This window comes from Salmo trutta, chromosome 23, assembly GCF_901001165.1.
Source record: "Salmo trutta chromosome 23, fSalTru1.1, whole genome shotgun sequence".
In the NCBI taxonomy this organism is placed as follows: Eukaryota; Metazoa; Chordata; class Actinopteri; order Salmoniformes; family Salmonidae; genus Salmo; species Salmo trutta.
The window spans coordinates 16,730,323-16,743,676 of NC_042979.1; the positions used below are offsets into that span (position 1 = coordinate 16,730,323).

Genomic DNA, 13,354 nt, shown 5'->3' on the forward strand with positions numbered 1-13,354 from the left:
TAGCGGAGGATCCTGACAACCTTTCCTTGGACGCTTCAGAAGTGTGTGAGGGTGCCGTCCTGTCCCAACGTCAAGATAACCCACAGAAATTGTATGTGGTATACTACTCAAAAAAACTGTCTCCTGCAGAGAAGAACTGTGTAGTTGGCATTAGAGGAGCGGAGCAACTGTTGGGTGCCAAGGACACATTTTTCATTCTCACCAACCATCGGAACCTGGAGTACATACGGACTGCGAGGCGGCTGAATCCACGCCAAGCAAGTTGTGCCCTTTTCTTCATTAGATTCAACTTCACCTTGTCATATCGCCCAGGTTCAAAGAACATCAAAGCCTGTCATCAAAACATCCTGTCTCTACGATTTGGGAGGGGTTATATTCCTGAGTGCACCCATCATTCTGCCCCCCCAAGTCATTGCCCCCGTGCTTTGGTGCGTAGAAGTGGACAATCGCCAGGCTCTGGAGAGGGAACCTGTGCCTGCTACCTGTCCTTCAGAGCGCCCCTACGTTCCCACTGGTATAAGGGATCGGCTGTTGACCTGGGCCCACACATCTCTCGTCGCTGGACACCTAGGTATCACCCGCACTATTCAATCTATCTCCGGAAAGTACTGGTGGCCAACCTTGGAGCAGGACATTGCTCACTATGTCAACTCCTGCTCCGTATATGCCCAAACTAAATCTCACCGGCACGCTCCAGCAGGGAAACTCCTTCTCCTCCCCGTGCCTCAGCAGCCTTGGTCTCACCTATCTATTGATTTTGTCACTGATCTCCCCTCTTCTGATGGTTTCACTACTATTATGGTTGTTGTGAACAGATTATCTAAATCCTGACGTTTTATCCCTCTCTCTCTGGTCTCCCTACCGTTCTCCAGGGCACTGAGGCACTTTTCCAGATGGTCTTCAGGCGCTATGGCCTTCTGGAGGAAATCGTCTCCCACCGTGGCCCCCAATTCACGTCATGGTTATGGAGAGGCTTCATGGAGAAGCTGGGTGTCACGGTCAGCCTCAAAACCGGGTACCGCCCTCAGTCCAACGGGCAGGTGGAAAGGATGAACCAGGAGCTGGGGAGGTTCCTTAGGAGTCACTGCCAGGATCTTCATGTTTCTTATTATTAAACTCACCTTCTGCACCGGCTTGAATTATTTAGGCTAAATTATTATTATTTCAATGCTATAGCCTGCCATTTAAGAAATCAATTATGAAGAGTTTGTGATACACTACAGGCTGTAACGAGCGCTCGGCATTTCAACAACACATCAACAACAGCACTTCAACAACATGCCTATACATTTTGCATTTAGTCTGTTTAAAATGAAAATGTATTTATTTGTATTTTTTATTAAATAATATTGACATGAAAAATGCCTTATTTGGCTATACAGTAATTCTATAGTGTCTTTGAATTCACATTTAGAAACACAAGTTTGGCCAGTCTTTGGTTTGAGGATCATGCAGTGAGCTGTACATGCCTACACTGTAGTTTGTTCATTTAGCCCAGCAGATGCTTTTATATTCCCATGCCCTAATCACAGTCAACACTAATCTATGTTCTAACAAAAATATCATGGAATAAAACCGAAATAAATTAGAAAATTATAGTTTCCCAAAAGAAAAAAGTTACAAGTGCATATAGGCCTACCTGATGATATGCGGTTGCAGTGTTAAACAACAACTGGCTTTTTCTTGAATTCATATATGATCAGATACTTCAGTTGTAACTGGTTCTGTTGCACTACATTTTTACAGTTGATAGACAACTTTAGCATTGTTCCAAACTTAGACTACTGGTGTCCTCTTTTTTAACAATAGCCTGTATTGAAATCAAAAAGTCTAGAGTGCTGCATGTTCTGTTGTGGTATTAAAAAATATTCTGCTTGTCTCCAGTCATGTAACTTCACATAAAATTGCATGAACTGAGTTAATAAAAAGCAATTTTTTCCTTGAACGAAAATAAGGAGATATTGCAGTGCTTTTATTTTTTGCATGCAGTGCTTTTATTATATTGGATATCTTTTCACCCCTACCCTTGTCCTCGGTGGTCTGTGAATCCACAACCTTCTGGCTACTTTCGCAATGTAATGCATACAAAAACAAGAAAAGTTTCTAAAATTGGATATCTAAGGCTCTCAAATGGGTTTCACAACGGTATCGTAGCACTAAGATAATCTTCTGTCCATTTAGTGTCAATGGAATTAAGATGATCTTAGTGCCACGATGCTTTTGGTAAACCCAGCCCTGGTCTAAACCTAGGAGTGAGGGTAACTCAGTGGTGGAAAAAGTACTCAATTTTCATACTTGAGTAAAAGTTAAGATACCTTTAATAGAAAATGAATCAAGTAAAAGTGAAAGTCACCTAGTAAAATACTACTTGAGTAAAAGTCTAAAAGTATTTGGTTTTAAATATACTTAAGTATGAAAAGTAAATGGAATTTCTAAAATGTACTTAAGTATGAAAAGTAAATGGAATTTCTAAAATGTACTTAAGTATCAAAAGTAAATGGAATTTCTAAAATGTACTTAAGTATCAAAAGTAAAAGTTGAAATCCTTTCAAATTCCTTATTAAGCAAACCAGAGGGCACAATTTGATTGTTTTTTTTTTTATTGCTAGATAGCCAGGGGCACACTCCAACACTCAGACATGATTTACAAATGAAGCATTTGTGTTTAGTGAGTCCGCCAGATCAGAGGCAGTAGGGATGACCAGGGAAGTGTGTGAATTAGACCATTTTCCTGTAAAACATGTAACAAGTACTTTTGGGTAAAGTACATATACCCCCAAAAACGAAATAAGTAGTACTTTAAAGTATTTTTACTGAAGTACTTTACACCACTGGGTAACCTGTAGGCATGTTCTCTGCTATGCACTTTATGTTTAAATTATTATTTTGGGTATAGGGGAGGGTCACTTGTTTTTTTTTCAAGTGTTCAGGGAGGGTCAGGTAAAAATATATTTTAATGAAGGGAGGGCCACCATTTTCATTTCAGAGAGGTCCGATTTTCTCCCTGTATCCCTCATTATAAATCAAGTTCCTTCCTGTGTACAGTAGCCCTCAGTATTCCTCAATGTTAGCACAACATTTGTGAATTTACCTTCCGAATCGAGTGCGTAGGCGATACAGGGTTAGCAGAATAGTGTTTTGGGAAGACGATCGAGGTAGAAAGAAAAGAGGTGTATTAAACATCAATCTGAGCCCATAAACCAGTAGGGCAGTCATTTTACAGAGCCACCTGCAGACTAAACGGTTGTTTTTACTGCTGCAGCTCTGCCTGACACACACACACACGCGCGCGCAATCACGGGCGCACGCTCGCATCAGATTGCACACTGTAATGACAGCCCGGATTCCTCTGGTCTCCCTCAGAATACGACGCTTCCTCTTGATGTTGTGGCAAGGCAGCTATGAGGGCATCTTGAAAGGGCGATCTTTCTTTTTGTATCAAAATGTAGACTTTATTTAACTTTTCATCCTGCCTTTAGCGTTTTCTTTATTTGGTGTATTGCTGTTGTGGCTAAAACCATAGCACAAAAATATGAGTTTTGTGCGTGGGGTATTTTTTTCCTTACGTCAAAAATAGCCTACATTCATGCGTAACTTAAACGGAATTCTGAATATAACTACAAAAGTTAACTAATCGTGGATGTAGTCATGGGGGTAAACTTGAATTTGCGATATCTAAACCATTAACGTTTAGATGAATTGTTTAGCATGAGAGCAGGTGAGTCAGTCTTCGTGTTTGTCTAGTGAGGCGACGCGCGCATTGCCCACGGATAGAACGAAGCCAAGTGTTGGAGAACGGTGAACGGCGCAGTGATCAGCGGTGATCTGTGCCTGGGATTACGCCTCCGAACACTGGGGAAAAGCCAGGCACGCCGATATGGGTGAGTGGATACAGTCTGATTTTTAACGACACTACTTTTCATTTTGATAAATGAATAACCAATTACACCAAAAAAATGGTGGGTTGTTTGGTTGACCCAACTACTGGGTTGCAGGCGTTGGGTCACTTAGTTGGGTTGCTTTCTTTAAAAAGAGCAAGGTTGGGTTGTTGATGTTGGGTTATAGTGATATGACACAGCAGGTCAGATCAGAAAACTGGCAGTGTAGTTTAGTAGGGGCGTGGCTTTCACATAGTTATTTTTAGCCACCCGTGAGAGTAAATGTAATTCCTGTTCATCAGTTTGTTGTTTAGTTATCACACTTTAAGGTTGAACGTTGACATTTTTGTATCTTCAATGAGCCTTACAGAAGTTTGAGTTCCCTAAAAACCTTTGTAAGTCTCATTGTTGGGATACAACAAGGTGGCAGACGTTATTATGCATTAAAGGTAGCATACCTTATTATAATATGTAATAAATAATCATAATATTCTCGAGGATATGGCAAATACAACAAAACTGAACAATTTACATGTGCAGTATCCAAACATATTATGATGACCAGGAATTACATTTACTCTCATGGGTGGCCAATAAGATCGAACTGAAAACCACGCCCCTAATAAGCCATGCATCCTGGAAATAACCTAATGATATCATAAAAAAGACCCAGCTGCTAGTTCCATCCAGCATGAATATAAAAAATGTTGTTCTCTTTGGCACATGGCAAAATGTGTAGAATTGCAGGAAGTTAGGGGGCGGCTTGTTTGGACCTTGTGGGGGCACCTCACCAAACTGCGCTATGCCACTGGGTAACAGCACACTGAGTGGTATGAGATGACTATATCATTATCAACATTTGTAGCATAATCGACAACATAATATGCACCATATATACCACTGCTTTTAAAATATGAATGTGTTTCTCCTGGTTTTAATTGGAAGGCTATAAGTGTGATGCACTTGTTTATAGATCATTGGCAGTTGCTAATAGATTAACTTAATTATGTATTTACTTATATTTACTTATGCATGGGTTATTCACTAGTGCATTGTGAACAGTTGTTGAGAAATTCTCATTTTAGAAAACTGTAAGTTTTGCTTATCACACCAATGTGTTGCTCTGCTCTGCCCTGCTCTGCATGAGGATTCCACTTGTGAGATGCCGGTATGGTCTCATTAAATTCAACAGAAAATTGAATCGTTTTTTGCCCTCTGCCCCCTATAGTCATCCAATGTTGACATAGCTGATGAGCCATTCCTGCCAGTCTGCAGTGAGGCAGGACCCCGGCAGGTTAAACCCAATTACTGCTTCACATATCGACTCCTTTAATCAGTGACTAGATATAGATTTCTCAACTGCTGCAGGCCACATCACTAAGTTGAGTATAGCTCCTCAGTATGGATAACAATGGAGACGGAGTTAGACAGTGGCTTCAAGGCCCTGAATTCATACCAATACCATGGCTAGCTTCTCTGATGGGATATTTCATTCCTACTGATACCTGTTCGTCAAAATGTAAGCTCCGGTTATCTGACATTAAGGGCAGAACAATACCTGTCTCTTTTGGAGATTCAGAGTGGCCTAGTGTCCTTTTCGCCCAGTCCCATGACACTTGTTCCCGTTATTTAAATGTTATGCACATGTGCTACACAAAAAAACTTTGTCACTGATATTCACACGTGAAACCTTTACTCTTCAGTTAACACACACACTCTCTGTCGCCATCATAAATACCACTCTCTCCGATAAACATACACACTGCTTCCAACTTTAAATATGTTAGGCACCAAACAGAATGTAAGAAGCACCAGAAAGAGAGAGATTATTGATATAGTTAGGCCTATGTGAATCCTACCTTTTCAAACACATGTCATGAGCAGCAGAACCTTTTCCTTTCTTCCTGTGCCAATCAAATGTGCCTAGACCTACTGTCAAGTTACCAGGTTGTTAGCTAGCTAGGTAACATGACTGAACAACATTGTTTGTTATCAAAACAATAACAAACGGCCGGGATTAGTTTAAAACGGCCCTCTACATGTTTTGTGAAATGACATCAAATGCGCACGAAGTCGCGAAGTAAGAAAAAAAGGTAGCTCTGGTAATATGAGTCATATTCTTTTTACGTTTGATCTACAAACAAGCTGTTTTCTTTGATGTAAAGCTGCAAGCATGACTGTCGTGAAGGGGTTTTTCCTCTCTGGCACTACTGGGTGAAAGCGAACTTGCAAAGCCTATCTGACTGGCAGGTGCTCTTGGTTATTATACCAGGGAAATGATATACAATCAGTGGTGTAAAGTACTTTAAGTAAAACGTTTTTGGAATATCTGTACTTTACTATTTATATTTTGGCAACTTTTACTTTACTGTATTCCTAAAGAAAATAATGTACTTTTTACTCCATACATTTTCCATGACACCCAAAAGTACTTGTTACATTTTGACAGGAAAATGGTCCAATTCACATCAAGAGAACATCCCTGGTCATCCCTACTGCCTCTGATCTGACGGACTCACTAAACACATTCTTCGTTTGTTAATTATGTCTGAGTGTTGGAGTGTGCCCCTGGCTATCCATCAATAAAAAAACAACAATCAAATTGTGCCGTCTGGTTTGCTTAATATAAGGACTTTGAAATGGTTTCTACTTTTACTTTAAGTATATTTTAAACCAAATACTTTTAGACATTTAGTATTTTACTGGATGACTTTTACTTTTACTTGAGTAATTTTCTATGAAGTTATCTTTACTTTTACTCAAGTATGAAAATGGAGTACTTTTTCCACCACTGTATACAATGTGTCAACTTTGCTCGCTCTGCATGATGCTCCAATGTATTGAATGTACAGTACATACAGTGGGGCAAAAAAGTATTTAGTCAGCCACCAATTGTGCAAGTTCTCCCACTTAAAAAGATGAGAGAGGCCTGTAATTTTTATCATAGGTACACGCCAACTATGACAGACAAAATGAGAAAAAAATTCCAGAAAATCACATTGTAGGATTTTTTATGAATTTATTTGCAAATTATGGTGGAAAATAAGTATTTGGTCACCTACAAACAAGCAAGATTTCTGGCTCTCACAGACCTGTAACTTCTTCTTTAAGAGGCTCCTCTGTCCTCCACTCGTTACCTGTATTAATGGCACCTGTTTGAACTTGTTATCAGTATAAAAGACACCTGTCCACAACCTCAAACAGTCACACTCCAAACTCTACTATGGCCAAGACCAAAGAGCTGTCAAAGGACACCAGAAACAAAATTGTAGACCTGCACCAGGCTGGGAAGACTGAATCTGCAATAGGTAAGCAGCTTGGTTTGAAGAAATCAACTGTGGGAGCAATTATTAGGAAATGGAAGACATACAAGACCACTGATAATCTCCCTCGATCTGGGGCTCCATGCAAGATCTCACCCCGTGGGGTCAAAATGATCACAAGAACGGTGAGCAAAAATCCCAGAACCACACGGGGGGACCTAGTGAATGACCTGCAGAGAGCTGGGACCAAAGTAACAAAGCCTACCATCAGTAACACACTACGCCGCCAGGGACTCAAATCCTGCAGTGCCAGACGTGTCCCCCTGCTTAAGCCAGTACATGTCCAGGCCCGTCTGAAGTTTGCAAGAGAGCATTTGGATGATCCAGAAGAGGATTGGGAGAATGTCATATGGTCAGATGAAACCAAAATAGAACTTTTTGGTAAAAACTCAACTCGTCGTGTTTGGAGGACAAAGAATGCTGAGTTGCATCCAAAGAACACCATACCTACTGTGAAGCATGTGGGTGGAAACATAATGCTTTGGGGCTGTTTCATGCAAAGGGACCAGGACGACTGATCCGTGTAAAGGAAAGAATGAATGGGGCCATGTATCGTGAGATTTTGAGTGAAAACCTCCTTCCATCAACAAGGGCATTGAAGATGAAACGTGGCTGGGTCTTTCAGCATGACAATGATCCTAAACACACTGCCCGGGCAACGAAGGAGTGGCTTCGTAAGAAGCATTTCAAGGTCCTGGAGTGGCCTAGCCAGTCTCCAGATCTCAACCCCATAGAAAATCTTTGGAGGGAGTTGAAAGTCCGTGTTGCCCAGCGACAGCCCCAAAACATCACTGCTCTAGAGGAGATCTGCATGGAGGAATGGGCCAAAATACCAGCAACAGTGTGTGAAAACCTTGTGAAGACTTACAGCAAACGTTTGACCTGTGTCATTGCCAACAAAGGGTATATAACAAAGTATTGAGAAACTTTTGTTATTGACCAAATACTTATTTTCCACCATAATTTGCAAATAAATTCATAAAAAATCCTACAATGTGATTTTCTGGATTTTTTTCTCTCATTTTGTCTGTCATAGTTGAAGTGTACCTATGATGAAAATTACAGGCCTCTCATCTTTTTAAGTGGGAGAACTTGCACAATTGATGGCTGACTAAATACTTTTTTGCCCCACTGTATGTAACAACAGAAGACTCATCATGGTCTGCATCCCCCCTCGCCATCACGCCTAAATTATATTTTAAAAACTGATGAAGGAATAGATGTGCAGGTAGAGTGGACGGAGAGAAGCAGGTGAGTGGTGGCTGGAAGGAAATGCGGCTGGCAGATTACACCTGCCACGTGATAAGCGTATGAAAGTGAAGTGGATATTATTGGACCGGCGCGTACAAGTGACTAGTTAGTGGCTGTTGCTTAAATTTGTAAATAAAAGCCAGCGGCTTCTTTAGATCGGTAGGGCATATGATACCACCAGAAATGTGGTAGTGTCATATGAAATGGTACGAGGTATCCTAAAATGTTGTATCATGGGGTTTTGGTACCATGATAGTACCGTGGTACTGGTATACTGTGAAAATGACATGGGAGTACTTTAGGCTAGTGGGTATCCTAGAAATAAGGAGTTACACTTGATTCGCCTCGTCAGAGCTTTTTGGTAGAAAGACAGTTGGACTGAAATTCAACAAATAATCCAACTAATTGATTCTATATACAGTTGAAGTCGTAAGTTTACATACATCTTAGCCAAATACATTTAAACTTAGTTTTTCACAATTCCTGACATTTAATCCAAGTAAAAATTCCCTGTCTTAGGTCAGTTAGGATCACCACTTTATTTTAAGAATGTGAAATGTCAGAATAATAGTAGAGAGTGATGTATTTCAGCTTTTCTTTCATCACATTCCCAGTGGGTCAGAAGTTTACATACTAATTGAGTGTATTTGGTAGCATTGCCTTTAAATTGTTTAACTTGGGTCAAACGTTTTGGGTAGCCTTCCACAACCTTCCCACAATAAGTTGGGTGAATTTTGGCCCATTCCACCTGACAGAGCTGGTGTAACTGAGTCAGGTTTGTAGGCCTCCTTGCTCCCACACGCTTTTTCAGTTCTGCCCACACATTTTCTATAGGATTGAGGTCAGGGCTTTGTGATGGCCACTCCAATACCTTGACTTTGTTGTCCTTAAGCCATTTTGCCACAACTTTGGAAGTGTGCATGGGATGATTGTCCATTTGGAAGACCCATTTGCGACCAAGCTTTAACTTCCTGACTGATGTCTTGAGATGTTGCTTCAATATATCCACATAATTTTCCTCCCTCATGATGCCATCTGTTTTGTGAAGTACACCAGTCCCTCCTGCAGCAAAGCACCGCCACAACGTGATGCTGCCACCCCCGTGCTTCACAGTTGGGATGGTGTTCTTCGGCTTGCAAGCGTCCCCATTTTTCTCCTAACATAACAATGGTCATTAGGGCCAAACAGTTCTATTGTTGTTTCATCAGACCAGAGGACATTTCTCCAAAAAGTACGATCTTTATCCCCATGTGCAGTTGCAAACCGTAGTTTGGCATTTTTTTATGGGCGTTTTGGAGCAGTGGCTTCTTCTTTGCTGAGCGGCATTTCAGGTTATGTCGATATAGGACTTGTTTTACTGTGGATACAGATACTTTTGTACCTGTTTCCTCCAGCTTCTTCACAAGGTCCTTTGCTGTTCTGGGATTGATTTGCACTTTTCACACCAAAGTACGTTCATCTCTAGGCGACAGAACGCATCTCCTTCCTGAGTGGTATGACGGCTGCGTGGTCCCATAGTGTTTATATTTGCTTACTATTGCTTGTACTGATGAACGTAGTATCTTCAGGCGTTTAAAAATTGCCCCCAATGATGAACCAGACCTGTGGAGGTCTACAATTGTTTTTCTGAGGTCTTGGCTGAGTTCTTTTGGTTTTTCCATGATGTCAAGCAAAGAGGCACTGAGTTTGAAGGTAGGCCTTGAAATACATCCACAGATACACCTCCAATTGACTCAAATAATGTCAATTAGCCTATCAGAAGCTTTCCAAGCTGTTTAATGGCACAGTCAACTTAGTGTATGTAAACCTCTGACCCACTGAAATTGTGATACAGTGAAATAATCTGTCTGTAAACAATTGTTGTGAAAATTACTTGTGTCATGAACAAAGTAGGTGTCCTAACCAATTTGCCAAAACTATAGTTTGTTTATGAGAAATTTGTGGAGTGGTTGAAAAAACGAGTTTCAATGACTCCAACCTAAGTCTATGTAAACTTCTGACTTCAACTGTAGCTAGTAGCACTGAAAAACGTTCATAAATGTGCTTGCTTTGCTTTGTATGAGTTCTGAATGCTGCGTCGGATCCTGAATCATAATGAGAGAAATCAATTCATGAGTTACAGTTGTTTTTGTTTAACCTTTATTTTACCCTTGAGATGAATAATCTTTTTCGATTGACAGTATATAAAGCCCCTTCCTTTATATTTAACTGTGACGGAACAAAGTAAAACAGTTGTACTACCTTCCACTTTAAATCCCATCCTTTACCCAATTAATGTCAGACTTTGAAATGCACAGATCCATAGATGCAGGCACGGGCATGGTTTTGCCTCTCAAGGGCCTCTTTAGAATTTGTGGGGTGGGACATTAACATTTAAGAACAATTAGCATTTTATTGGTGGCTTTTAGATACAAATGATGACAGATAGGTGATAGAGATCATTGGGGCTATAAGATGACATGGTCTAATCACCAGCTTTCTTTGATGTAGAATGGTTTGTCTGTGGCTGTGTCTGTCGGCTGCCATGCTAATTTATTTGTTGCTTGCTCATTGTGCTTGTTAATCGGCCAGACATGAGCGCTTGTAAGAGAGTAGATCCATGCTAAATCCCCTTTGCCTTGCATGTTTACTAAAACAAGACATGCAATAACTGCTCTCAGCTTCATTGAGACCTGGGATCACATCTGGCTTAATATAGCCACTTACTTAATCTCCTCCTGGATAAAGATATGTAAAGATACTTTATTTTATGAAAATATGTAAGACTTTTTGGTTGGGATTTCAAAGCAACAATGGAGAGGACTAGTTTTGGTTAGTTTAAATGGTTTAGGGTGGCAGGTAGCTTAGCGGTTAAGAGTGTTGGGCCAGTAACTGAAAGGTCACTGGTTTGAATCCCTAAGCCGACTATGTGAAAAATCTGTCGATGTGCCCTTGAGCATGGCACTTAACCATAATTGCGCCTGTAAGTCACTCTGTATAAGAGTGTCTACTAAAATGTAAACATGTATTTCTTATTATTTACATTTCAAAAGCGTGGTTGAAAAAAGCCAATATGACTAACCAGGCTATCAAACAGAGTTACTTCCATGGTTAGGCCTTATTTACAGGCTGCACCAGAGACAGTCGCTGTCCACTGTAATGTGGTGCTGAACATCAGAATTCTGTCATTAGTTTCAATGGTGCTGAATCTCCAATCACTGCTATTACAGCTTGTTTCCTGTGACAAAGGGACACGCCCTGACCGTAGAGAGCCCTTTTATTTCTCTATTTGGTTAGGTCAGGGTGTGATTTGGGTGGGCATTCTAGATTTTCTATTTCTTTGTTGGCCGGGTATGATTCCCAATCAGAGGCAGCTGTCTCGTTGTCTCTGATTGGGGATCATACTTAGGCAGCCCTTTTCCCACCTGTGATTGTGGGATCTTGTTTTGGTACTGAGCTTATGCCCTACTGAACGTTACGTTTTCGTTTTGTATTTATTTTGTTTTTTTGTTTCAGTGTTCATCTAATAAATATGATGTACGCTTACCACGCTGCACCTTGGTCTCCTTCAAACAACGAATGTAACACAAAGATACCTCACGCTTAAAGCAAACAGGTATACAGTGCCTTCGCAAAGTCTTCAGACCCCTTGACTTTTTCCACATTTTGTTAGGGTACAGCCTTATTCTAAAATTGATTAATATATTTTTTCCCCTTATCAATCTACACACAATACCTCATAATGACAAAGCAATAGCAGGTTTTTAGATTTTTTTGCTAATTTATATTTAAAAAAACCCGGAAATATCAAATTTACATAAGTATTCAGACTCTTTACTCAGTACTTTGTTCAAGCACCTTTGGCAGCGATTAGAGCCTTGAGTCTGATGTTACAAGCTTGGCACATCTGTATTTGGGGACTTTCTCGCAATCTTCTCAGCAGATCCTCTCAAGCTCTGTCAGGTTGGATGGGGAGTGTTGCTGCCCATCTATTTTCAGGTCTCTCCAGAGATGTTCGATTGGGTTCCAGTCAGGGCTCTGACTGGGCCACTCAAGAACATTCAGAGACTTGTCCAGAAACCACTCCTGCGTTGTCTTGGTTGTGTGCTTACGGTCGTTGTCCTGTTGGAAGGTGAACCTTCTCCCCAGTCTGAGGTCCTGAGCACTCTGGAGCAGGTTTTTATCAAGGATCTCTCTGTACTTTGCTCCGTTCATCTTTGCCTCAATCCTGACTAGTCTCCCAGTCCCTGCCACTGAAAAACATCCCCACAGCATGATGCTGCCACCACCATGCTTCTCCATAGGGATGGTGCCACGTTTCCTCCAGATATGACACTTGACATTCAGGCCAAAGAGTTCAATCTTGGTTTCATCAGACCAGAGAATCTTGTTTCTCATGGTCTGAGAGTCTTTACCTGCCTTTTGGCAAACTCCAAGTGGGCTGTTGTGCCTTTTATTAAGGAGTGGCTTCTGTCTGGCCACTAATGATTGGTGGAGTGCTGCAGAGCTGTTTGTCCTTCTGGAAGGTTCTCCCATCTCCACAGAGGAACTCTAGAGCTCTGTCAAGACAAGCAACACTGAAGCATGCACGATATGACCAGCTGTTCCGGATGACTATGTGATCACACTCTCCGTAACCAATATGAGCAAGACCTTTTAACCAGGTGAACATTCACAACGCCATGGAGCCAGATCGATTACCAGGACATGTACTCAGAGCATGCGCGGACCAACTGGCAAGTGTCTTCAACCTCTACCTGACCGATTCTGTAATATCTACATGTTTCAAGCAGACCATCAAAGTCCCTGTGCCAAAGAAAGTGAAGGTAACCTCCCAAAATGACCCACTCCAATTCGCATACTGTCCCAACAGATGCACAGATGACGCAATCTCAATTGCACTCAGCACTGCCCTTTCCCACC

The 13,354-nt window shown here is 41.1% G+C and overlaps 1 protein-coding gene across 4 annotated transcripts in view; it reads left to right on the top strand.

Moving 5' to 3' along the window:
• The first annotated feature begins 3,815 nt into the window (after positions 1 to 3,815).
• Positions 3,816 to 13,354, top strand: part of LOC115159489 (leucine-rich repeat transmembrane neuronal protein 4-like) — a 61,717-nt gene continuing 52,178 nt past the window's right edge. For all 4 annotated transcript variants that reach the window (XR_003868895.1, XM_029709249.1, XM_029709250.1 and 1 more), the window contains exon 1: positions 3,816 to 3,881. Coding sequence is in view for 3 of the 4 variants with exons in the window: in XM_029709249.1 (XP_029565109.1) it covers positions 3,878 to 3,881 (4 nt within the window). In the remaining variant the exon portion in view is untranslated. The remainder of the gene's footprint in view (positions 3,882 to 13,354) is intronic.